Here is a 26,852-nt window from a genome sequence, read left to right on the forward strand (position 1 = left end):
TTTCATTCTAGGGTGTGTGTGTGAGAGACTGTTCTAGCTAATTCCAAAAGACTGCTCTTTTCAGCACAAGGGTGATAAAGGTCTGGGATTATTGTGCCATACGATATAGAGATAAAATGTAATCTCTAAAATTGGTGCATGTTGGTTGCAATGGTCAAACACAAACATTGGTTTGAGTGAAGGTCTGATGCCTTTGAGGCTCTGAGGGTCTTGAGAGTACCTTGGTCTCTTAACTGATGCCCCCCTCAGAGGAATTTGCAGAAATCTTTACCATCTCTAGGCTGGTAAGAAGGAGATGCTTTGGAGGTGGGAGCTAGTGGAGAGGACAGCCAAGTAAATGTCACCCTCTTCTGTTTCTCAGAGTTGGGAGTCCTACGAGGATTGTTAGAGAGACTTCATTAGAATAGGACATTAATTTCTGCACTTGCCATTACAAATGCAGAGTTTCCAACAACATTCCTTACAGGGAAGAAGGGCACCGTATGGCAGATCTCTCATATCAGTAGCGTTCAGGGCACCCCTCCCTCTCCATGCACCAAGTATCTGCAGCCACGATACTCAAGCCCTGCTGCAGACCACATGGATAAATGCAGCCCTAGCTGCAGGGTTGATGATCTGTGAGAAGATCTGTTCCTTTTCAGAAGTGATTATAGAAACCTTGCAAGGGTGTCCGGTGCCATAAGTCTATGTGCATGCATGCATGCTGAATTGCTTCAGTCGTGTCCAACTCTTTTCTGACCCCGTGGACTGTTGCCTACCAGGCTCCTCTGTCCATGGGATTCTCCAGGCAAGAATACTGGAGTGGATGTCCATGCCCTCCTCCAGGAGATCTTCCTGACCCAGGGATCTAACCCATGTCTCTCATGTCTCCTGCTTGGGCTAGGGAGTTCTTTACCACTAGAACCACCTGGGAAGCCCCATAAGTGGATGTAACCAGAATGAACTCAGGGTATCAATATGGTCACATCTTGGTTTCTTTTTTTACATGTAATTACTTGACATGCTTCTTGTTTCATTAATTAGGGATTTGGAATAACCTTGTTGAAATCTCCAAGGAGTCCAGAGAACAGGAGTGGGGACTGTTCTGCAGCCCTCATCAGGTGGAGGGAGAACTGAGTTATGAGTCCTGCTGTTGCTTCTCAATGCTTCCAATGTCCTCACTGAAATAGCCCACACTTGTTCAATAGTCAGTGGCTCCTCTGTCCCTGGGGATTGGGCACGTCACCACTCCTCTAAAGGAAGCTGCCTTCAGTGATTCCCAGGTCAGGTACTCTTTTATAAGGGAAACTTGCTTCGTGACCCAAATATGCCTGCACCTACACTGCTGGGGATCTGAGAACTCTATGTGATGGGACTGCAAGATCTCGCATTCCATCCAAGGGATGTCACTCAGTGGCCACATAGGGGAGTGTGCTGTGTTGAGAAGCAGAAGGCACTGCCGGTGAGCCCTGGAGACCTGACATTCAGTCCTGTTCCTAAGGTTGCTAATACTTTTCTGTTCCTGGTTATTTGAAGGCTCAGGCTCTCAGCCTTAGGACCATGTAATTTTTCACATGTGTACCAGCTTTCTAACTCCTAACCAAGATCAATAATAATAGCAGCAACAGTGGCTCAGACTCATTAAGCACTACTAAAAATCCTAGGCATTGTTTTGAGTGCCTTTTCATGAATAAGTAAATTTAATCCTCATACTCCCTACACAGTTGAAAGTGATTAGGGGAGATCAGACTTTGGGCTGGAAGGCCTGTGAGATGAAGGGAACAGAACATGTCTGTGTGCAGTCCTGTGGCTTCGGGTAATGGCTGTCCTCAAACATGACCCTCCGATCAGCACTCAGCATGGACTCTTGAAGCCAGGGCTGGGCCACTGAGGCCTCAGGGAAGAATTACCCTTATCAGGGCTGTACGGAGAAGTGGAGAGGTTCCAAGGGCAGTCATGCATGTCACCAAGGAGGCCTTGCACCTGAATTCACTCACTTATATGTTTTTATACCAGGCTTTATGGGATTAAAGGTAAAGCTAGAAGAGAGCAAAGGGAACATATTTTTAAAAATGAATATATCATAATTTGGAAAGACTGTTTTTGTAGCCTGAACACATTTTTATAAGAACATAGACTGAGGTGTGCGTAATTCTGCACAGTGGGTTTCCTGGGCTCCCTGACAATTTTCCAGAAGAGGTAACATTTGATGTGACCCCTGAAAGATCCTTTTATACTCTGGATCCTATATTCATAGGCTAATTTCTGACAGTTTTCTCTTAGAGCTGTTTTTTCCCCCCATTGTTCCTACTTTAGGCAAGGACCACGTCCTCTCATATCTGTCTCCAGAGCTCCAGCCCATCTTGCTATCGTCCTGGCCCTCCTAAAATGTCATATGTTGTGTCCCTTTTCTGTGTCACCCCCCACTGTAGGTCTTTTTTGCTTTCAGTTCCCCTCACTTGCATTTCAGACCCTCTAGCAGTTGGTGAGATTTATATCTTATTCATCCTGGCTGGACAAGGCTGTGCCTCATAGATATCGAACTTATTTCTACTGTTTGCCTTTTGCTTATGTTGTCTGTCGTATCTTGTTCTATTCACATCATATCACCATTTAGGTCCCTTCTGAACTGTTACTTCTTCATGATGCATCATTTGCTTATTCTAGCTGATAATAGCCACCTATGGTAATTTATTTTTATGCTGGGAAATTTGGCATTTTCTATGTAAGAGGATCATGAAATTTAGCTCATACTACAACATGGATAGGAAGATAAGATAAAATGTTCAAATTTGCTTATACAAAAATTGTATTTCTCCTGAGTCCCTACTCACTGGTTATCTAGGGGAATATATCTAATCCAAATTAGTTTGGTCCAATCCCATTATATAAATCATCTCTTAGGAAATGGTTTCTCTTGCATAAAAATATTCAGTTTATCAGATAGTCTCAACTTCTCTCCCTGAGTCGTCCATACAAGTTGATGTATTCTCATGACTTTAGGAAGGAAGGGAGACCTCTGTCTTTAGAATGGTCCTTGAATGGGTGCTGTTTGTTGTCTGCTGTATCTCATCCCCTCTCCACCTCCCTCTCCATCTTCCCTTCCCCCCATCTCTTCCCCTTCCCCTCCTTATCTTCCTCCTTCATCTCTCTCCTCTTCCTTCTTTTCCATTTCTGTGCCTCCCAGGCTGGCTACTCCTTCCTGACTGAGTCAAGTCTTCCTGATTAGGATCTGTTCTCTCCTTATCAGATTGATTCTTTCCTTATCAACTCTATTTATTCAATTTTAAATTTAATTCTTGGAAAACAATTTTATTTCTTTCATTGCAAAGTCCTGCTCTAAGTCTACAAAACAGCAATAGATAGCCTACTGTTTCAGTGAATTCCATGTACATAGATTCTACATCTCCAATAAGATAACAAATTCACTAGGTAGCTTATGGATGATATTCTTCTTTTGTGTTCCTCACAGTATGTCACCTGGGCAAAGCCCATAAAGTATATTTAATAAATAAGTGTTGTCTTGAACTTAACTAATGTGAAGAAACACGTCTCGGAGAGAGGAAAGCAGAAGGATGTTTGGCATCCAAGCTTCCCAAACATCAACCAAACTTTATACACAAGGATCCCTGGATTGTCTCGAGCCAGGGCATGGGACCCAGCTGAAGCAGACTAGACAGGCTTAGTGTTGATACTGGAAGAGCACCATGTGAATGAAAGCATTTATATAAGTAGTCAGTGTCCCCCAGAATGACTAGAAAGCAGTATCATGGAATGGAATGCTCATTACTCTGGGACTCAGTCTTGGCTCTGTCATATTCTAGTTGTCTGTGTTTGGGCTAGTGACTGAAGACCTTCTGGATCTGTTTTCTCCCTTTATGAAAACGAGGCTAATGATAATCCTGACCTACCTCATGTGAAGGGTGGTGTTGACGAGAGAATGTCAGTGATATTTCCTGGTAAACAAGAAAACACTGTCCAGATATATGGCTGTCTTAATCAGGGGTCATCATTTGTAAGGAATAGAAGCCCACTCAGATTAGCTTAAAGAAATGGAATTCACTGAATGGGTGGGTGGATATTTAGTGGAATTTAGGCATAAGCACACCTTGAGGACCCAGGAATCAGAAATTGAAGCCCGGGTTACTTATTCCTTCAATTGAAACCCATGGTTTGTGATCTGACCTTCTTTCATGTCTAATTATTTCTTTTTTGCTGTGGGAACTGGCTCACTTTGCTTCAGCATGCATCACATAAAACTAGCCCAGAGTAATGTGAGTTCTCAGCTTCAGCTCTTCTGTTCAATTCCAAATTCCTGGAAAAGGTTGACCTGGCATGGACTAGTTGTTTACCTCTGACAGTCAGCCTTGGCAAAGGAGGCTGGGTCACACAGACCAACCTGGCCACCCCTTCAGCAAGGGCTCAGCTTCGGCTGGCTTCCTAGCTGCTTTCTGTTAATTAGCTGATTTTATAAAGCTTCATTGATTTGGGGGGTTTAAGACATTCAGGAGTCAACTAGCACTTGCAGTTCCTGGAGCACGTTTAGGATGCTAAGTGGGCCTGATGCAAGGGAAGTTATTTTTACCTTGCTCTCTTAAATTCTCTGGTTTGGATTTCAGAGTCAGATACAGAGAAAATAGGCCATGGTTGAGGAAAGAGGAGTTGAGATAATTTTATTACTGATGATCTTCTCTGTGGCTAGATGGAAGACAAAGCCCTTATTCCAAGAGAAAAATGTCATCCAGTCTTAATCTTCTTCAACTTGATTCTTTCATATGTGTGACCTTGGTTAAGGGTTAATCTTGCTAAAACAAAGAAAAATGTGGACACAATATAAGATTTTAGATTGATTCACAACAAAATAATACAACTAATTCCAAGGGAATGTTTATTAATTATATTTTATGTATTCCCTCAGTTCAGTTCAGTTGCTCAGTCATGTCCGACTCTTTGCGACCCCATGAATCGCAGCACGCCATGTCTCCCTGTCCATCACCAACTCCCGTAGTTTACTCAAACTCATGTCCATCGAGTTGGTGATGCCATCCATACCTATATTCAAAAAAAACTTCCCTGATAGCTCAGTTGGTAAAGAATCTGCCTGCAATGCAGGAGACCCTGGTTCGATCCCTGGGTTGGGAAGATCCCCTGGAGGAGGAAAAAGCTACCCAATCCAATATTCTTGCCTGGAGAGTTCCATGGACAATACTATATTCAAAAAGGATTTGAGGCATTTTATAAAGGTCCAAAGCATAAACACAGTAAAATACAAAAATCAAGTAGTGAAAAGGGGATAAATAGAAGAAATTATATTTTAAAATTCTGACTGATAATCTGTTAATAACTATTTGCAGAAAAATAAAGTTAGAGTTCTACCTTACCCCATAGATCAAAATAAATTCCAAATGCAATAAAGAGTTAAACATAATTGTTAAACTATAAAGAACTAGAAAAATACATTTAAATGTTTATCATTTTTCATGGCAGGGTGGGAAAAGCATATCTCATTAGTAAAGAAAGAAACCTTGAAAGGAAATATGAATATGGCTACATAAAAATTTAAAACTTCTTGACTTCACAAAGCACCAGAAACAAAATTAAATGAGAAAAGTATTTTCAATACAAACAACAAAGAGTTAATAAATTCACTCTGAAATTTAATAGCTTTATCTGTTAAAATAATAAAAACACAAACATTCCATAGATAAATGAAGGACAAAAACCAAATTTTTGAAGAATTAATGCAAGAAGCAAATATACATGAAAAGATACTAAACCTAAATAATGAAAATAAATGCAAATTAAAACGTTGAAATTTTTTAAAAATTGAAATTCTATTTAACACCTATGATTAGAAAAAATTTTGGAAAATTATATCCAAACCAAGAAGAGATACTGAGAAAAGGGAACTTATGTATCCTGATGACCAGAAGACCAGAAGACCTTTCTGGAGGGCAATGAGGCAATATTTTGAAATGCTCATGAAACATACCCTTTTTCTCAGAAATTATATTTCCAGAAGTTTGCCCTTGGGAAATAATAAAGTTTGGTCAAAGATTTAGGTATAAGAATCTTTGTTATTTATTCTTTTTTTGAATAGAAACTATTCCCAGAGTTTCTACAATGAACATTTATTTCTTTTGCAATACGAAAAAAAAAATATTACCGCTCTGAATCTATTTTCTTTAAAAAGTGAATTCATTCCCATTAACTGGGAAGTCTGTGCTCAGTTTTGAAGAGTAAAGTGATGTTTGTGTCATTCAGCATCTTGCTTTGGAACGTCTGATGAGATCGGTTAGTAATTAAATAAGATCCTTGCGTCATCAAAACTTGTACAAACTCTTTTTACCATTAGTATGAGAGCTCCTTGGGGCTTCCCTGATAGCTCAGTTGGTAAAGAATCTGCCTGCAATGCAGGAGACCCCAGTTCGATTCCTGGGTCGGGAAGATCTGCTGGAGAAGAGAGTTTGATCCCTGGGTTGGGAAGATCCCCTGGAGAAGGGAGAGGCTACCCACTCCAGCATTCTGGCCTAGAGAAGTCCATGGACTAGGGCTGCAAACAGTCGGCTGTGACTTTCACATGAGAGCTCCTTGGGGCTGTTTATTTCCTTTCTGTTGTAGACAAGATTTGAAAAGGCGATGTTGTCTCTTTCCATTCTAGAGCCAGTCAAAGGCAGGCGCTGGGTACCAGTAAAGTGATGGCTGGGGGCCTGAGAGCAAGAGAGGAAAGGCTGTGAACTAGACGACAAAAACAGTGAAACAAACCAAGTTCCCACATTAGTGCAGCAGTTTGGGGCCAGTTAAAATAATGGCTAATAATCATTTATGTTGAAATGGCTCCTGAGAGCATGGATGATGATTAATATTTCCTATGGAAGACCTTAGGTCAACCTTAGGAAAACTCCAAAAACATTCCATTTCCCTTGTTTCAAAAACAAAGAGGTTATGTAATATGTTTGAAAATTTATATTATATTCAGTATGCTTAAAATAGAGCAGAATTTGGCATTTATGTAGGGTAAGCTTTAATTATCTGGAAAAAACTACCTGAGTGGAAAAATAATCAGAATAAATGAGGTGATCCCCTCCGTGGTCAGAAAATTCCACAGTAGAATTCCACACTGAAGATTCTGAAGTTTAAAAAAAAAAAAAAATGAAGGAATGAAGTGACTTCTGGAGAGAAGGAGGTGGGGGTCTGCTCTCATGGGACTCTTGCTCACCTGTGCTGGTCCAGCTCACCTCGTGATGTGCCTGTGGCCCTTTTTCTCTGACTCAGGACTGCCCTCTGGATGCGGAGGACTTCCGAGCCCAGCAGTGTTCAGCCTACAATGATGTTCAGTACCAGGGATGTTATTATGAATGGCTTCCACAGTACAACGACCCTGCCACCCACTGCGCGCTCAGGTGTCAGGCCCGGGGACAGAACTTGGTGGTGGAGCTGGCACCCAAAGTCCTGGATGGGACTCGGTGCACCGCTGACTCCTTGGACATGTGCATCAGTGGCATCTGCCAGGTAAGCCACACCTGCTGCCGGGCCCCTGTCTCCAGCCTGTGCTGCAACCACTGTCAGTAAAGATAACCTTTCTCTTCTGTACTTCGGTTCATGCAGACGAAGTATTGCCTTTGAGGATTTTAATGTAAAACGTATTTTAAGGAGCGTTTTTCACCTGTAGATTATATTTTACTTATTCAAAATAGTGTAAATGTTGCCCACATAGAGTCAAAAGACTATAATATATGACTTGTAGATTTTTCTAGATCAGTGGTTCTCCAACTTGAAAGTATATCAGAGTTACCTGAGGGACTTGTTAAAGTGTTCTGAACCCCAATTCCAGAGCTTCTGACCCAAAAGGTCTAGGGTTTGGCCTCAAAATTTGCTTTCTAACAAGTTCCCAGGAGGTGCTGATGCTGCTAGCCCAGAGACACCACTTTGAGAACTACTGATTTATTGGTATTGATAGGTTCTCTGAATTTTCTTGTTAAAAGTAATTCATTGTTTGAGGCCTGTGGGCGCAGTGACTTATTTACTAAGTAATTAGCATGAGTGTACTCCAGCAGACTTTTTAAAGTGATCTTTGCAGAGTTGTGATGAATGTGACTGAGGTATAACCCCCCATGGCTTGCAATAGGGGTGAGGACTCAGGGGACTATGACAGGTTGCTGAGACAGTGTGGGGATTGTTGGGAAGGGATAGAATTCTACTCCATTCCTTTGATCACTGGAAAAAATTATAAACATAGTGAATGCTTACTATTCCATCTACCCTATTATGTTCATAACAAAAACAGCAGTAACAGTAGCAAATGACCCTAACCATCTACTAAGTGTCAGACCCTTCCAGGTATCTCTGACTTCTTATGCTTGGAGGAACCGTGGTCTTGCTTATCAGATGAGTTTCTCCTTCCTATATCCCTCCATCTGGAAAACAATCTCCAGTTGCTCACCACAACACCTTGGAGTCATTCTTAAAAAAATTTTGTAAACAGTTGTTTACAGTGTTGTGTTACTCTAGACGGTAGGTTCTCATTAGTTATCTATTTTATACATAGTAGTGTATATGTGTCAGTATCAATCTCCCAGTCCATCCCACCCCCTTTTCCCCACTTGGTGTCCATATGTTTGTTCTCTACGTCTTTGTTTGTCTCTGTTTTGCAGATAGGTTCATCTGTACCATTTTAAAAATAATTCTTGATTCTTCTCTTTCAATCTACACATCTAATTCATTGCTGAGTCAATTTTATCCTCAGACAACATAGTTGGATCTTGTTTTTTGAGCTACCGTGACGTTCTTTATCTTTTTAACTTGTATATTTCAACTCACTGCCATACCCCAGTACTCCCACAGTGTTTGTCCCCATCAAAAGTACTTAGCTAAAAACTGGTGGAATAAATGAGTCTTATCTACTTGCAGATGCAAAAGGTTGTTCATATCTCTTGGTCTCTTTTATTTCTCTTTCAGCCTACTATCTTGAATTTTCTAGTTCAAGTTTGATGTCCATTCTGGGAGATTCCACAAATTCCTCCAATACACCATGGGAATTCCTCCAGTTCTCACCCCTTCTCAAATGAACTAGTATTGTTCTTCCCAGATCTACTAGTTATTCAAACTGCATCTATTCATTTCTGTTTATGACACCATAATTCTCAGTGTCACCTTCCTGAATTCACATTGTGGTCACTAAGTGTATTTGCTTATTACGTGTCCTCTATCCTGATACTTCTATCAAATTTCTCACATTTCACTTTTCTTCCCCCTCCCACTTTCACCTTTTTACCCCAAAACTAGAGTAGCCAATCTCCTTTGGTGGCCTAACCAATTGCTCTTCCTTTCTCTTCTACTCTTAAACCATCTTATTTGATGTTTACTGTTGACTAATCTTCCCAAAGGTCAGAGTTTATGACTTTATTCTTTTATTATATATGCTGTCAATGATTTCCCTTTATAACCACCAGTTAACTTTTGGGCTCTTCCACAAAATAATAATAATAGCTATTTTTGGTCAGTGGAGTTATACTTTTTTGTTTTACAAGTTTTTGACAATGAATTGTTATGAAAAACAATTTAGTCTGGGCTAAAGAGGAGCAATGCAATCCAGGTAATGTTTGGACACTGAGGCTTTGAAGACTTGAGTAAAGTTACATAAACCAAGATGAGGAAGAGAATACCAGGCAGAAGAATAGAGTTTGTAAAGAGATGTGACAGTAGGTGTGTTTAAGCATCTTTGACTCATTCTGTAGAGTTGAGGTGAAAAAATACCTGTGGGACAATGCTAGGAGTTGAGGCTGCAGACGTAGGTGGAAACCAATCATGAACTGATTCTCAAAGTTGTAAGAGGAGCCAGTGAAGAATTTTATAAGAAATAGCTTGGTTGGAATTGTCTCTGGGAAGGTCACTCAAGTGGCAGTGTGGCAGATTATCTGGGGAAGATGGGGTCAGAGCAGATAATAATAGGTTAAGTTGGGATAACAAGAGGGCTTCCCAGGTGGCTCAGTGGTAAAGAATCCACCTACCAGTGAAGGAGACCCAGCTTTGATCCCTGGGTCAGGAAGATCCCCTGGAGTAGGAAATGGCAACCCACTTCAGTATTCTTGCCTGTGAAATGCCATGGACAGAGGAGCCTGGCAGGCTACAGTCCATGGGGTCACAAACAGTTGTACACGACTGAGTGACTGAGTAGGTGCACTGGATAAAGGTGGTTTTCAGTGCTGAATTAGTCCCTCTAGAATGTGTACTTCCTGGGACTTCCCTGGAGGTTCAGTAGTTAAGACTGTATGCTTCCAATGCAGAGGGCAGGGTGCAGGTTTGATCCTTGGTTGGGGATCTAGGATCAGATGGAAAAAAAATCAAAGTAGAATGTGTGCTTCCTATCATGTTTTTGTGAGTCTGTTGGACAAGCGGATTTTTGGGGCAGGTGGTAGCTTGCTGAAAGCTGAGTGCTCTTCTGGCAAGGCCATTCAGGTCAAAAGAATTGTATGCACTTCTTCAGAAGTGACTCACATGCTTCTCAGTTGAATTCAGTATCTTTCCTTCCACGGGATAATGTTCATATAAATTCCCTTTTCTGGACTGTGTGGCTATGGCTGTTCACAGTTATCGGGATGGGAGAAATTAAACTGTGTGGTTCTCTCTGATTACTTTGGAATCAGTGAACTGAGCCCTGATGTTCACTTGGCAGAGACTGCAAATAATTTTTGCAAGTGTGTTTAGAGTTTGCTTATTTACATGACTGTGTCACCATGCTCCTAAGAACAACCTACCGTGAGTCTGAGCACAGCATCTAGCATTAGACAACTATACTCACTCAGTGAAATTTGCTTTTGCTTTGGGGGCCTGATTTTTACCAGAAATAGGAACTGTTTGGAGCCAGATCTGGAGAACAAGTCCAATGTATCTTTCAGGTTTATTGAATTCCTTGACAACTGAGTAAATGAAGAAATCACTCTGTGTTTCTAGTAAAAAGAATAGCATCCAACACATACTGGATGCTTACTCGGGGTCAGGCACTGTCTAAGCCCTTGACTGTGTTAGCTCATCAGACACTCTGAAGCTGGGATAGTCATTATCCTCACTCTGTTCATAAGGAAACTGGAATTTGAAGAGGCTAAGTGATTTGCCCTGATGATACAGCTAGAAAATGGTAGAGCTGAAATTTGAACCCAAGAAACTGAATTCCAAAATCTGTTTTTTTAACCTTTGTGCTATATTGATGATATTTTTACTTTTTGTGTTACTGAAAGTATCACTGAAGTTTGGAAATGAGATGCTATTCTAGTAGACAACAGTCAGCACAATAGGTGTGTGATGCTTAGACAGTTTAGGATAGAGGTTGAAACTCAAATATCTACACCCCCCTCAGGGAGGAAGACTGCTCAGGTATAGTCATAGTGAGTCACGAGGGCTGTCATGAGCTGGAGGATATATACCTGCTTGTTGATGTGCTCAAGGGGTGAACCATGTATAAACATGTCAGGATTTTTGTCAACAGGTGCCAGAAATCTAGATTTTAATGTGAAGTGTCCAGTTTCAAACAACACCATGATGTTAATGACCTTGCTCTGTCCATTAATAGTTAAGTAGAACTCCAATATAATAGAGGCTAGGTTTTCCTTCAGTAATAAAAAACCCCCCAAAAGCTCCATGGCTTAAAACAAATATTACTTTTAATCATGCTACTTGGCCAATGTGGGTCAAGCAGGGGTCTCTGCCCTTGAATGTCTCAGAGACCCAGACTGAAGGAGCCTTTATTTGCACACACGTTTTGCATAATAACTATAGTAGTGAGGAGGGGAACGTGTGACTCATGCGCTGACCCTTGAAGCTTCTAACCAAAGAGATGCAGACACTTAGACTCATATTTCATTGGCCAAAGACAATCAATGACCACACTTATTTCTAAGGGGGCGGGGAAGTGCAGTCCTCCATGGGCTGAATATTTATGAATATTCCTAGTGGCTACCACAGCTCCATATACTTGATTTTGCAGGCAGAAATGTTGGAATTTTTTGTAATGTAGAATTCAATTTTCAGAGATCTCTAACAGAAGTTGACTCAAAAAATTGTTTGTTTCTTGAAGGATTAAATTTGACTGATCTGGAAAATTCACACTTTGCTTCATCTGGAGTAAAGACCCCTACTTAAACACTGACTTCTATGAACAGATTAAGAAATCATAGGCTGGAACTATGAAATAATCCTTCACAGAAGTGACGATTTATATATCAGTATTTATTCCCCAGCGCACTGATCATATAGCTTAAATTTTTATTTACATTATCTCCTATCTTGTGTAACTTGTCTCATCAACTGCACTGTAAAATAGGAATCCATCTTATTAATTTAGACTGTAATGCCTGGCTCTATACAAATTGGCTGTGTGGATGTTAATACATTTTATTGACATGTTTATCAATGAGCGATTTTTAAATCATTACAGCTAGAGATCTTGACTTCAGGAGAAGTTACTGAACTTGAAAAAGGTTCAGGAAATTCTTAAAAAGTTGCTCATTGTTGATTATGATGAGATCTGAGAGCCAATATTCAGTAGTCCCTCAATTTCAAGGGCAGTTTAGGCTTATCCCCTATGAATCACAAGGCAATCAGATATTTTCAGATATTATTTTTCTGTGATGTTTTCACATGCTTTTTTTGGCTGCAAGATTTGGATGAACTGTAACTTTAAAAATTATGAAATAAATGTCAGTGCTCAGGAAGGTATTTGATTGCCCAAGATCCTGCAAGGCTCTAAACACCCTTTAAAACAAGCTCATCCTAGCTCCTAAACCCACACCCTTCCTGGATGACCAGATAAAGAGCGATTGTCATTCTCATGAAATGCAAAGTGCTCAGGGACTTGCACGTATGAGGGCCCAGGAACAGTATTTCTACAATTTAATGGTGGAAATACTCCCCTTGGAGAAAGTTGCTTGAACACAAGTTACTCATTGATTGAATCTCAACCACGCAAGTATGGTTCCAAAATCAATCACTCTTAAGTTATTCCACATGTACTTAGTAAATATTAATATAATAGCCTGTGTAACTGGGTTTGTTGTTTTCCATTTGCTGATACTAAAGGTGAGGAAGATAGAACATAGTGATAAGATTCTGGTGTCAGAGGACCTGGATATTCAAACAATATACTAGTTGTGTAATGTTGGAAAGTCATGTAACCTCAGAAACAGTCAGATGCCTAATTTGTAAAATAGAGATAAAAGGTATCAAACGGTGGCCATGAAAATTAAATGAAATAATGTGTATTACATGCTTGACATAACACCAGCATTCAATAAAAATCAACTATTATTATTACTGTTTCACTATTATCTTTATAAAAAATCATATAATCAGCATGAAAGGGTCTCAGAGGATTCAGCAGATCATCAAATAATTTAATTCCCTCTCGTTTTCCTGTCCCAAATTCTCCTACCTAGCCTGTGATTGAATATTTATTGTTGGATAACTCTGACTCTAAAAACGTTCTCATATTGAACTAAATTACACCTAAACCTGTAGCTTTCACCATTTGAAAAGACACAGAACAAATGTAAAGCCTTTCTTCACGACATCCCTCTGTGAATTTGAAAATATCTCTAATCGTAGGCCTTTCCTCAAACTTCCTTGGAACTTTTCCCATCTCTCCTTGAAACTTTCATTTGATCTTGTTCCTTCCCTTCAGCAGCAGCACTTTGAAGAGAATAGTCGATAGATGTGGTTTCGACTTCCTTCAGTTTTATATTCCCGTCAACACCTTGGATACAGACTCTGATCCAGCAGTTCCCCCAAGCCGAAGTGTAGGGGCTCAACTCGGGAGTCTAGGCAAAATGAAAAACAGAGAGGTGATTCAAGGGGCTCTCTTTTGTTGAGCCCTTCGAGTATTCTAATTACTGTACTAGGAGTTTTACATGTATTTTCTTATTTCATTCCTAGTATAGACCCTCTGTGAAGTATGTGTAAGTGTCCCTATTTTACTCTTGAGGAAAATGAGTCTCCTAGAGTAGTTTGCATTGTTGTACATCCTGCATCTTGAAAGGGGTGGTAGGACTGGGTAGTTGTAATCAGGCTGTTTGCCTCCAAGGTCTCTGCACTTAACCACCAGGCATATAAATACAAATAACACTGAAAGTGTGCAGAGTTAGAAATAAACCAGCTCATTAGTTAATGTTAATATTACTAGGTGTATGTCATGTAAAAGTTATATTTATAAAATAAAAAGAAATATAAGATGTAGCCCTTTTTCCCATATAAGGAAGCTCACAGTTCAGCAGATGCACACACATTACTCACAAAAGCTTCCCTCATAGCTCAGTGGGTAAAGAATCCACCTGCGATGCAAGAGACCCTGGTTCGATTCCTGGGTTGGGAAGATCTTCTGGAGAAGGGATAGGCTACCCACTCCAGTATTCTTGGGCTTCCCTTGTGGCTCAGCTGGCAAAGAATCCACCTGCAATGTGGGAGACCTGGATTCGATCCCTGGGTTGGGAAGATCCCCTGGAGAAGGGAAAGGCTACCCACTCTAGTATTCTGGCCTGGAGAATTGCATGGACTAATAAGTCCATGGGATCTCAAAGAGTTGGACACAACTGAGTGACTTTCACTTCACTTCTCTTCACTTACAAAAAGTAATAATTCACAAGAGACTGAAGGATGTCAGTATAAGCATATTCTGAGATATCTCTCTTGTTAATTCCTTATATTTTAAAAATTATTTATAAAAGTTTTTATAAGAATTATATACACACACACATATACATATATAAGTAAAAATATGTAGGTATAAATATAGATAATGATACAGAAGGATATACAAAGATCCAGATACAGGATATTGAGAGAGATGGATTTATCAATATGAATAAGATATAGGTATGTGTGTTAGTCGCTTAGTTGTGTCTGACTCTTTGCGACCCCATGGACTGTAGCCCACCAGGCTCCTCTGTCCATGGAATTCTCCAGGCAAGAATCTTGGAGTAGGTTGCCATTCTCTTCTCCAGGGGATCTTTCCAACCCAGGGATTGAACCCGGGTCTCCTGCATTGTAGGCAGATTCTTTATGATCTGAAGACCAGTGATGTAGGTATAGATTGAGATTAAAAATAGGAAAAAATTAAACTATGGACCAGAAGGATATATATCAACCTCAAAATAGTGGTCATCTGGGGGAAGAAATGAGAGAACAGGACTAGGGTAGGGATAGAACGAGAGGGAAGGGGTTGGGGGAGGAGGAGGGAGGAAGTATTTGTAATGTTCCTTTCATTTTATGTACATAAAATAGCTGAGTAGAAATATAAGTAAAAAACTAAGGATGTGAGTGTCAAAGGGCAGCCTCCATTCATCTTTAATTCTTTGGTCTTTGGATAAGAATTTTATATATAAATGACATGGTGCTGTAAAGCTTTATATATTATTATTATATTTAAGATTTTTTTTGATTTAACCATTTTCAAATTCTTTATTGAATTTGTTATAATATTGCTTCTGTTTTATGTTTTGGGATTTTTTGTGTTTTTTTTCTTTTTTTTTTTTGGCTATGAGGCATGTGGGATCTTAGCTCCCTAACCAGGAATCAAACTCACACGTCCTGGGCCATTGGGAGGCGAATCCAGAGGTCCTAACCTCAGGACCCCCAGGGAAGTCCCTTTATTTATTATTATATATTTTTAAATCTGTGTTCTCATCAAAGAGAGCCAACTCATACACTTAAGAAGGATAACACCATCGGTATGATTTCTGAAATACATAAGGTCTGATATGCCCATATCTCTACCCACTCCTGACCGTATCTTCTGTCTGCAGGCAGTGGGCTGCGACCGGCAACTGGGGAGCAACGCCAAGGAGGACAACTGTGGTGTCTGTGCTGGTGACGGCGCCACCTGCAGGCTGGTGCGGGGACAGTCAAAGTCACACGTGTCTCCTGAAAAAAGTAGGTTTTAAACCCAACACATTACCATACAACAGCTTGTGCTTTAGACCGTCTGATAGTAATATAACATTTTCCCATTGCTGAGGTTTTTAGGTAGTAAGAACTTTTGACTGGTGTTCTAAAAGACACATTTCTCCCCAAAAGTGTAGTCGATCAAATTTTTATTCCCATTACCTCTTCTTAGATTTCCTGTTTCTTTGAACTTTTGCCAATACAGAGTACAACTATTTTTTTTAATTTGCTGATTTTTTTGAGGTAAACTAGGAGTCATTATTTCTTTTGCCCCCTTTTGATTGCTAACAAGGTAGAAAATATCCTGTATTTATTGAAATATTGTCCTGCATTTATTGCCCATTTATACTTTTTTATCTTTCAATTAGTTGCTGAAGTCATTTACTTTTTTCCCTATTTGGATGGTGATCTTTTCCTCACTTTTATCATGAATATATACTATTTGTTGTAACTGTTTTTATATTCTCAGTTTGTCATTTGACTGTCAGTATTGTTTGTGTTTGTAGAATCAGTAGTTTCTAAATTATAGATACACAGGATTCTCCACCTTTTAAGTAATCAATTACCAAAAGTAAGTCATTAAAATTAGTATTAGTTAGTCATTAATGACTAAATTAGTTAGTCATTAAAAAAGTATTACTTTTGGTAATACCTGATTAATTTTTTTTTAATTAATGATCAGTCAAGTTTTTCTGTAAAGGAGTAGAGAGGAAATATTTAAGGGCTTTTTAGCCTCTATAGTTCTGTCTTAGCTACTCAGCACTGCTGCTGCAGGTAAAAAGCAGCCACAGGCAACCAGTGAACCAATGGAAAGAGCTGTGTTCCAATAAAGTTTTATTTACAAAACTAACCTGCATGCTAAATTTGACCCTCAGGGTGTAGTTTGCCTACCCCCTGCCTTAAAGAGAAAAAAATTATACATGTATGCCTTCTGCCAGTGCTTTTTTGTATGTGTGTTCCTACTTTAAAATCTTATTTCTTTGAGTTTATTTGGATTTAACTTATGAAACAGAAAGTGAAAGTGAAAGTCGCTCAGTCCTGTCTGACTCTTGCAACCCCATGGACTGTAGCCCATGGGATTCTCCAGGCCAGAGTACTGGAGTTGGTAGCTGTTCCCTTCTCTAGGGGATCTTCCCAAACCAGGAATCAAACCAGGGTCTCCTGCATTGCAGAGGGATTCTTTACCAACTGAGCTATCAGGGAAGCCAAAAGTTTATTTATTTTTTTGGCCACACTGATTGGCTTGTGGGATCATAGTTCCCCCATCAGGGATCAAATCCATGCCCCTTGCATTGGGAGTGCAGAGTCCTAACCCCTGGACTGCTAGGGAAGTCTATGAAATGGGGATTTTACTCATTCTCCCAAAATGGGGAGAACCCTAGAGGAGGAGTGGAGCGTGGAGAGGGTTTTCCAGGCAAAGGAAACACAAAGTTCATGGCGTGACATTCGAGTGAAGCCTGGACTTCCTTGAGTAACCTAGGATTGCACATCGGTTAGGGTGGGAGGAAAGATACAGTGGCATTCAGAAGGAATCATAAAGGCCTTCATTGTTGCGAGTCATGTTTCAGGTTAAGTGAAGTCATTACAGCAATTTAGGCAGTGGAGGGACTTAATTAGATTTGCATTTTAATGAAGTGATTCTGGCAACTTGTGGAGCTGAGCCTGGAAGCAAGGAGTCTAACTAGGATGCCGCATTTAAATACTCAAGGGTGTTTGAAATAATGATGTCTTCCTCGGGGTTGTAGTGAGGTGGGAGAGAGAGAGGAAGGAGCAGAGAGGGCAGAGAGGTTTAGGAGAGAGAGTCAGCAGAGTTTGCTAATTCACTGAGTGAAAACTGTAAGAGAGGAAGCTAGAATGATGCAGATTTCCCAGCCTGAGCAGCTGGGTGGATTTCTTTTCTGTCCATCTGGGGAAGGAATGCATGAAGAGGAGATGCATACCAAAAATAAGGGTTCACCTCCTTGGGTTTTCTTCTTTCCAGAAATTTGGCCCCATAAGTAGTCAGTGCTTTGGTACTTTTCTGATACCTTCAAACAGGTGTTAATTATATTTTGTTTGGGGTGAAAGAGTTGATCTGAAATGTGACAGTCCATTGTTGTTAATGGTCTTTAGTTATGCATTTTTTAATGCATATATTTTTTAAGGTAATTAACTTTTTATGGTTGCATCGGGTCTTAGTTGCAGCTCAGGGGATCTTCCATCTTCGTTGTGACACGCGGGATCTTTAGCTGTGACATTGGAATTCTTAGTTGCAGCACGTGGCATCTAGTTCCCTGACCAGGGATCAAACCTGGGCCCCCTGCATTGGGAGCGTGGAGTCTTAGCCACTGAACCACCAGGGAATTCCCTTCAGTTATAAATTAACTGAGTTTATCCAAAGAGAGTATATACAATATATTAGGAAGGCATGAGAATTTAGCCAGGGAAAAAGCTCAAAGTTTTTCAAGTGAATTCAAGGGATTCAAGTGAAAAGATAATGAGAAGAGTAGGTAAACTCAGAACTTAGCAGAAGCAATATGGGAGCTGAAGGAATAAGTAATTCCAAAAAAGGAGGTAATAGTCGGCCATGTGAAATGCTGTTTCGAGGTCAACTGGAATAAAAGTCCAAAAATTTCTCATTGGCAATTTGAAGCCAAATCTGTGACCTTAGCAAGAGTGGTTTCAGTGAATTTCTGACTAAAACCAAAGCCTGATTGCAGTGGGTTTAGAAGTAAATAGAAGATGAGAGAATGAATGGAGGGAAGGATTTTCCCAGGACTAAAGGAGGGGGTACACAATCATACCATGTTAAGAACTGAGTAACTCTAGGTGCCCTTGGAGAACATGGTGAAAAATTAACTGTGTTCCAATACAGTTTTTTTTCTTTTTACGTTCTGTTCATTAGGAGGTAGAATCAGCTGCTTTAGAGTGAAGACTCTCAAACAGATTCACCAATGGGGATAATAATTATGCTCAGCTCTTAAGGTCATTGTGAGGATCAAATTAAACTACGTATGAAAAAGTGTCTGACACGTAGTTAACATTGGCTGAAGGATAAAGGGAGATGACCCTATTCTCCAGCCATCCTTTTCTCCACTGAAAGCTATGATCTCTACATCACTTCCTTCTTTAGGATAAAGCATTGGCAAAGGGATTAACAGTAGAAAAACAATTTGAGTACAACAAAATATCCGTGCAAGCTTTGGGAATAGTTGTGGCAGAAGGGCGCTTACTGACTTGAGAAATAGGTTTCATATTCTTTCAGTTGCAAAATGTACTATTGTCTGAACTGTCTGTTGTAGACAGTAAGCCCGAGTTGGTGTTTGGTGAGCACGGCGTCTGGTCCCATCACTTCATGGAAAATAGATGGGGAAACAGTGGAAACAGTGTCAGACTATTTTTTGGGGCTCCAAAATCACTGCAGATGGTGATTGCAGCCATGAAATTAAAAGATGCTTACTCCTTGGAAGGAAAGTTATGACCAACCTAGACAGCATATTAAAAAGCAGAGACATTACTTTGCCAACAAAGGTCCGTCTAGTCAAGGCTATGGTTTTTCCAGTGGTCATGTATGGATATGAGAGTTTAACTGTGAAGAAAGCTGAGCGCCGAAAAATTGATGCTTTTGAATCATGGTGTTGGAAAAGACCCTTGAGAGTTCCTTGGACTGCAAGGAGATCCAACCAGTCCATCCCAAAGGAGATTAGTCCTGGGTATTCGTTGGAAGGACTGATGTTGAAGCTGAAACTCCAATACTTTGGCCACCTCATGCAAAGAGTTGACTCATTGGAAAAGACCCTGTTGCTGGGAGGGATTGGGGGCAGGAGGAGAAGGGGATGGCAGAGGATGAGATGGCTGGATGGCATCACCAACTCGATGGAGATGAGTTTGAGTAAACTCCGGGAGTTGATGATGGGCAGGGAGGCCTGGCGTGCTGCGATTCATGGGGTCACAAACAGTTGGACACATCTGAGCGGCTGAACTGAACTGAATTGAGCTAATATTATGATGCCAAGGAATTATAAAAAGATTTCAGACTCCCTAAAAAAATAAAAGTAAAACAGAATCACAGATATAGGAAACAAACTTCTGGTTACCAAAGGGGAGAGGGAAGGGGGAGGGACAAACTAAGAGGATGGGATTAGCAGATACAAACTACTGTATAGAAAATAGATAAACAACAAGAATATACAGCATAGCATGGGGAATTGATTATACCCAATATCTTGTAATAACCTGTAATGGAATATAATCCACAAAAATACTGAATCACAGTGCTGTGCACCGGAAACTAACACAATATTGAAAATCAACTGTACTTCAATAAAAAAAATGGGGGGACTGTCAGAGACTTGAAGTGGGTAAGGAACTCTTCGAACACAGTAAGGAGGACAATTCCCAGAGGTTAGGACTCTGCACTTTGACTGCTGGGGCCCAGGTTCAGTCTGGGTCCAGTGAGCTAAGCTCCCAGAAGCCCCATGCGCGGTATCCTCCCCAGAGGATGGTAAAGAGGCAGAGGAGTAGCTGCAAGGGGCCTGGGTGAGACTGGGCACTGTGAATTCGTGGAGGTCCCATGCGCTTCTCCAAGGAGCTGGCTTTGAGGGATGTGTACCAGGGAGGGATGCATTCTATGGCAAATCACAGGAAACCCAACTTACAGATGCAGGAGTTTACATATCTCTTCTAAGCAGAAGTCTGGAGTAGGCAGTCAGGTTTGGGGAAGCTGTTTTACTGTGTTTTTGTGGAACCAGGCTCTTGTCTCTCTTTCATCAGCCTAGACTATAGCTTTCACCTGTGGTTGCTAAGTCACTGTTAAACGTCTAGACAACACATCCAGCATGTCAGGTGATAAAGAAGAAGGTGGTGCAAAAAGCATTCTTTTGATAATGTTCCCTTTAGTCAGGGAGAGAAGTCCTCCCCAGAGAATTTTGCCTCATTGACCAGAACTGTGGCATGTGAGCTAGGAATTTCCTAGGAGCTAGGAAACCAAGTGTACCACATTGCATCCATTCTGTTATTGCTAATATTGATCTAATGGTTTATAATAAATGAATATCATTTAATTCCGCCTGTCCCCTTACATGGTAGTTTTGATATTGTCCAATCCATTTTATAGATGAGGATACTAAGGAAGAGAGAAGAGACAGTTAAGAAATTGGTGTCTGGGACCAGACTGCCTGGGTTTAAATACTGGGTCTGTTGTTTACTAGCTGTGTAAACAGGGCAAGATTTTGAACTTTTCTGTGTATCTTGACTTTCTCATTTTAATCTGGGAACAGAAGTTGTACTGCCTCTGTAGAGTTGCTGTCAGGACTAGATAAGTCAGTCATGCCCAGCATTCCAAATAATGTCTGGCACCTGCAGAGTGTTCAGTAAATGCTAGCAATATTTTTATTAGAAATATTGTCATTTAGGTACCAAAGGCTGTCACTCTCTAACATAATAGTAAATGTAAACAGATTTCAAAACCAGCGCTTATTCCACCCAGGCATTGTTTTTGAGAGTGCTACTGATGGGTACAGAGGAAAATCACGTCAAAGGTGTCAAAAAACAGTGAATTGTGGGGTTTCCCTTGTAGCTCAGTGGTAAGGAACCCTCCTGCCAATGTAGGAGGCGCAGGTTTGATCCCTGGGTCAGGCAGATCCCCTGGAGGAGGAAATGGTAACACACTACAATATTCTTGCCTGGAGAATTCCATGGACAGAGGAGCCTGGCGGGCTACGGCCCATGGGGGTTACATAGAGTCGGATAGGACTTAGCGACTGAACAACAACAAACCAAAGATAGAGGAAAGAATCAGACCCAGAGGGAGAGAGTGAAGAGCCAGGCTGTGCTGTGGGGAGTTAACTAGAGTGACTTTGGGATGAGATGGCAATAGGGAAAGTCACCGCTGACTCGGGCATCGGCAAAGTGCTGACATGGTGTTGGCTTGAAAGAATGTGCAAATCTCATGAGGAAAGGTGTCGTCTTGTGAGGGTCTCAGAGAGAATAGAAATTGAGAAAATTCTAGTTGAACTAGAGTAGAAGCTGAGTGAAATTGCGTCAAGAAACCAGTCTTTTTGAAGAAGTTTTCTAAGGAAGCCCTGGGAGGGGATTGTAATGGGGGCTGTAGTGGCTGAAAAGGGGCTTCCTGCTTGACTTCACTGTTCCTCACACTTGGTAAGGTACTTCATATTCTCTCTGTGTGTCTCTCTCTGTCTTTCTCTCTTTCACTGATTTTCAGCTTTAGGATAACAGATCCTCTTGAGAATCTATTGAAAATTATGCATTCTTCTCTCCAGAAAAAAAATGCATGTGTCCCTGTAAACCTCAAATTTGCCATTCTGAGTTTTTGAAGGGATCTCAGACCCTTGATACCAGTTCAGAACAATTCAAGTGAAGGGTCCCTAAACATTTAATACTTTTGAATAATTTATGCAAAGGAAGAGCAGCTGGCGCTCAGAGACAGATCCCTAAAGGGAGCTAGTAGCGCTGGGGGCATGCCGCTGGCAAGTCCAGGCTCTGTCTGCCTGTTCTAGGGCTGAGGCTAAAGTTAGCAAAGATGCCTGCCTGCCTGCCTGCATGAAAACCTGGTGCTTCTCATCCTTGCTTTTCATTATGGCCCCTTCATGTCTGTTACTGCTCTGAATCTGGCCAACTGAAGCTGTTTTTGGCTGAGTTTTTCCGTGGGCCATATGGAAGCACTTCCCTATAATGATGCTTTGTGTGAAAGAAATGTGGGAAATGAAGCCACGTCTCTCCCTGAGTGTGCATCCCCAGGCCTGCAGAGTCCACCAGGCTCCTTGGACCTCACCTTGCCAAGCCGTCATTCCTATCTTCCCCAAGTCTCACGCTGAAGGAGGCCAGGGCAGGGAGATGCTGTTGGCACAGCCCTGCTAGCAAGAAAGTGCATGAGGCTGCTCTTGGGCCCTGTTTCCATTCTGCAGGGAAGCAGATTCAAGGTGGAAGAGCCTGGAGCCAAAACCTTCGCTGTGAGAAATATCAGAAATTAATCCACATACAACATGCACATTTCCTGTTCGGAGGGAGGAGGAGAGAGGCTGAACTCACAACTGGCATCCATAGCTTTGGCTGTTGGAACAGAGTGCTGGAGGCCACTCAGCTTTTTAAGGAGAGAAGAGTCTAAAAACAGCAACAAAAAAGCATACACCCCTGATTGGAGCATTTGGATTTGGTACTGGGGGACTCACTTGTATTTCCAGATTTTGCCATTGTTTTGACCTTGTCCATAGAAGGACCATGCACCCCTGAGACAAATAAATAAGCTCACCATGTCTGATCTGTTTGTAGAGTTGACCCTTGAACAACACAGGTTTGAACTGCATGGTTTTCCATTTTCTTCAGGAGTAAATACTACATGAATAAATGACCTGTAGTTGATTGGACCCACATGGAACCACAGATAACAGAGAAAGTGTATATGGAGAGCTGACTATCAGTTATACTCAGATTTTGTGGAGTTTTTTTGGCTGCGATGCATGGCATTTGGGATCTTAGTTCCAGGGATTGACCCAGCCCCCTGAGTGGAGAGTACAGTCTTAACCACTCTGGAAAGTCCCTATGCTATGCTTGGATTGTTGACTGGAGGCGACTGTTTCTCCTAACTGCCACCATCCCCACCCCCTGCATTGTCCAAGGGTCAACTGTACATTTTCCCCTGGTGACAGCTAAGTTTATTCATGCAGTGACACCTGAGGCTGACCTGGAACCCCACACCTTCTTACCAAGCATCCTTGGGTCCCCTAGAAAATACAGAATCCTGGGCTAGGCGGACTATGGGGCTGCCTCACGGGGCAGTTCTTACAATGTTTTCTCTTCATGCACTCTTTTTTTTTTTCTCTTCATGTGCTCTTCGTTTCTGTTTTGACTGTTATTTCCAAAAACCATCTGTACACTTAACTTATTCCATGGCAAAGAAGACTGTTATTGACTATAACGGGCTTGCTGAGGTGGTAAACAGATTGCTCTCTCTTCCTCCTGCCTTTTTACCTCATCTCTTTCTGCCTCCCTGCCTTCATCTTTGTAGGGTGAGATTCTGATTGATAGTGCTGTATGCCAGAACTGTGTCTGGCAAAAGAATATTCCAACCAAGCACCCTGTTCATTTTATTTATTTTTTACATTAAAAAAATATTCTTGGACCACTGCACAGCTCGTGGGGATCTTAGTTCCCCAACCAGGAATAGAATCCTTGCCCCCTGCATTGGCAGGCAGATTATTAATCACTGCACCACCAGGGAGTTGCCAGACTCCATTCATTTTCATGGGATATTTAATTCACAAGAGAGAGCGTGGCATGGACAGAGATCCCAAGGTTGAAAATGCAGGGCCCTTGCTTTCACCCTTGCCTTGCTCTTCCACATGTTTTTGTGCATCTTCTATGCCCTCTGCAAAGAAAAACAAGAGGACAATGACATGTAGGTTCTGTTAAGAAGGACTGTTATGGAGGCTGTATTTCACAGAGTAGCCACACTGGCCAGGAACTCCTGGCTTAATACTTCTTTGTAAATTGCCTTTATATTTACACTTATTTTAAAATCCATACCTATATTGTAAAGTAATTAGCCTCCAACTAATAAAAAAAAATGGAAAAAACAAAACAAAACAAAAAAAGTAAAATCCATACCCCTTCCCATGACTTTCAGTCCTATGTATCTGGCTTTTATGTCATGTCATGTGTGCTGTCTTGCCCTCATTCACTAGTCTTTAGTCATCTCGATTTTCTGGAAGATTTTTGACTTTGCAGGGACCTTTTCCTCTATGGCTATTGCACTGACCAATCCCTGAGCCTAGAACACACTTCTCCTAGCTCTTAACTTGGCTGTCTCTTTCCCAGCCTTGAGCTTAAACATCATTTCCTTAGAGATATTTTCCTTGACCAATCTGCCTAAAGTCAGCTCTTCTATTTTCTATTTCCTTCTTAGCCTTTATTGCAAGAAGTAATTGTTTCATTTACAGTTGACTCTTAAATAACATGGGTTTGAACTGCACAGGTTCACTTATATGCAAATTTTTGTTAATAGTACATACTACAGTACCGACATGATCCTCAGCTGGGTGAATCCCCGGATGTGGAAACTTATATACAAATACAGAGAGATAACTATAAATTATACCCAGATTTTCAACTGCATGTAGGGTAAGTGCCCTTAACCCCTGTGTTGTTCAAGAGAGAGCTATATTTGTTTGCTTAATTCGTCCCTCCTGCTGGTCAGATGTTGCAAAAGTGGACTCTGTATCTATCATTTTCATCATTTTATTCCTGGAGCTTGTAGGGTACTGAGCATGTCAGAGGAGCTCAATAAATTTTGCACGAATGAATACAGGTTCTTCACTGGAGATAGCTCTGCTTCCCGTTACATTTTCAGTGAGACTAAATACTGTGCAACAGGATTTTGGGACTGGAATTTTTGGACTAGGGTAATAACCTCTGCTTGGCCACTGTCTGTGATCTTAGGCAAGATCACAGGAACTTGGACTTTTTCATCTGTGTCCTGAATGTGTTAGCACAGATCATGTCTAAGACATCTTTTAGTTCTGAAAATCTATTAAATATATTTTTACTTTATTTCTCATTTTAAAAAGCACAGACCTTGAGGTGGATGGAGGTCAGAGAAGTTAGTCCTAGGATCTCATAGGAAGAATTATCCACAGCTCTAATGAAAAGGTTCCACAGAGATGGCTTGTCTTCCTAAAGAGCCCAGGAAATTTTACATGTTTATATTGGTTTACATGGGCTTCTCAACTCGAAATTCTCTGTATTTGGTGATACAGATGCATTCTACCCCTCAGTACAGGGAGGTACCTTCCCCTGGAAGCTTTATCTCCTGCTTTCGTCCAGTGGAGGGACACGGTGTCCTTGCACTGGCTGTTTCTTAGTACCTTTATTTCAAAATAATCAGTTCAGTTCAGTTCAGTTACTCAGTCGTGTCTGTCTCTTTGCGACCGCATGGACTGACTGCAACATGACAGGCCTCCCTGTCCATTACCAACTCCCTGAGTTTACTCAAACTCATCTCCATTCAGTCATTGATGCTATCCAACCATCTCATCCTCTGTCATCCCCTCTTCTCCCACCGTCAATCTTTCCTAGCATCAGAGTCTTTTCAAATGAGTCAGTTCTTCACATCAGGTGGCCAAAGTATTGGAGTTTCAGCTTCAACATCAGTCCTTCCAATGAACACCCAGGACTGATCTTCTTTAGGATGGACTGGTTGGATCTCCTTGCAGTCCAAGGTGACTCTCAAGAGTCTTCTCCAACACCACAGTTCAAAAGCATCAATTTTTCGGCTCTCAGCTTTCTTTATAGTCCAGCTGTCACATCCATACATGACCACTGGAAAAACCATGGCTTTGACTAGACGGACATTTATTGGCAAAGTAATGTCTCTGCTTTTTAATATGCTGTCTAGGTTGGTCATAACTTTCCTTCCAAGGAGTGTCTTTTAATTTCATGGCTGCAATCACCATCTGCAGCAATTTTGGAGCCCCCAAAAATAAAGTCAGCCACTGTTTCCCCATCTATTTCCCATGAAGTGATGGGACCAGATGCCATGATCTTAGTTTTCTTAGCGTTGAGCTTTAAGCCAACATTTTACTCTCCTCTTTCACCTTCATCAAGAGGCTCTTTAGTTCTTCTTCACTTTCTGCCATAAAGATGGTGCCATCTGCATATCTGAGGTTATTGATATTTCTCCTGGCAATGATGTACTCTGCATATAAATTAAATAAGCAGGGTGACAATATACAGCCTTGACGTACTCTTTTTCCTATTTGGAGCCAGTCTGTTGTTTCATGTCCAGTTCTAAGTGTTGCTTCCTGACCTGCATACAGATTTCTCAGGAGGCAGGTCAGGTGGTCTGGTATTCCTATTTCTTTCAGAATTTTCCACAGTTTCTTGTGATCCACACAGTCAAAGGCTTTGGCATAGTCAATAAAGCAGAAATAGATGCTTTTTCTGGAACT

The 26,852-nt window shown here is 41.1% G+C and overlaps 1 protein-coding gene across 1 annotated transcript in view; it reads left to right on the top strand.

Moving 5' to 3' along the window:
- The window catches only part of LOC110127355 (ADAMTS-like protein 3), a 219,630-nt gene that overhangs the window by 143,931 nt on the left and 48,847 nt on the right, over nucleotides 1-26,852 (top strand). The window contains exons 6-7 of the mRNA XM_070478277.1: nucleotides 7,255-7,491; nucleotides 15,771-15,897. Coding sequence (XP_070334378.1) covers nucleotides 7,255-7,491; nucleotides 15,771-15,897 — 364 coding nt within the window. The remainder of the gene's footprint in view (nucleotides 1-7,254; nucleotides 7,492-15,770; nucleotides 15,898-26,852) is intronic.

Source organism: Odocoileus virginianus, chromosome 16 (genome assembly GCF_023699985.2).
Source record: "Odocoileus virginianus isolate 20LAN1187 ecotype Illinois chromosome 16, Ovbor_1.2, whole genome shotgun sequence".
NCBI classification, from domain to species: domain Eukaryota; kingdom Metazoa; phylum Chordata; class Mammalia; order Artiodactyla; family Cervidae; genus Odocoileus; species Odocoileus virginianus.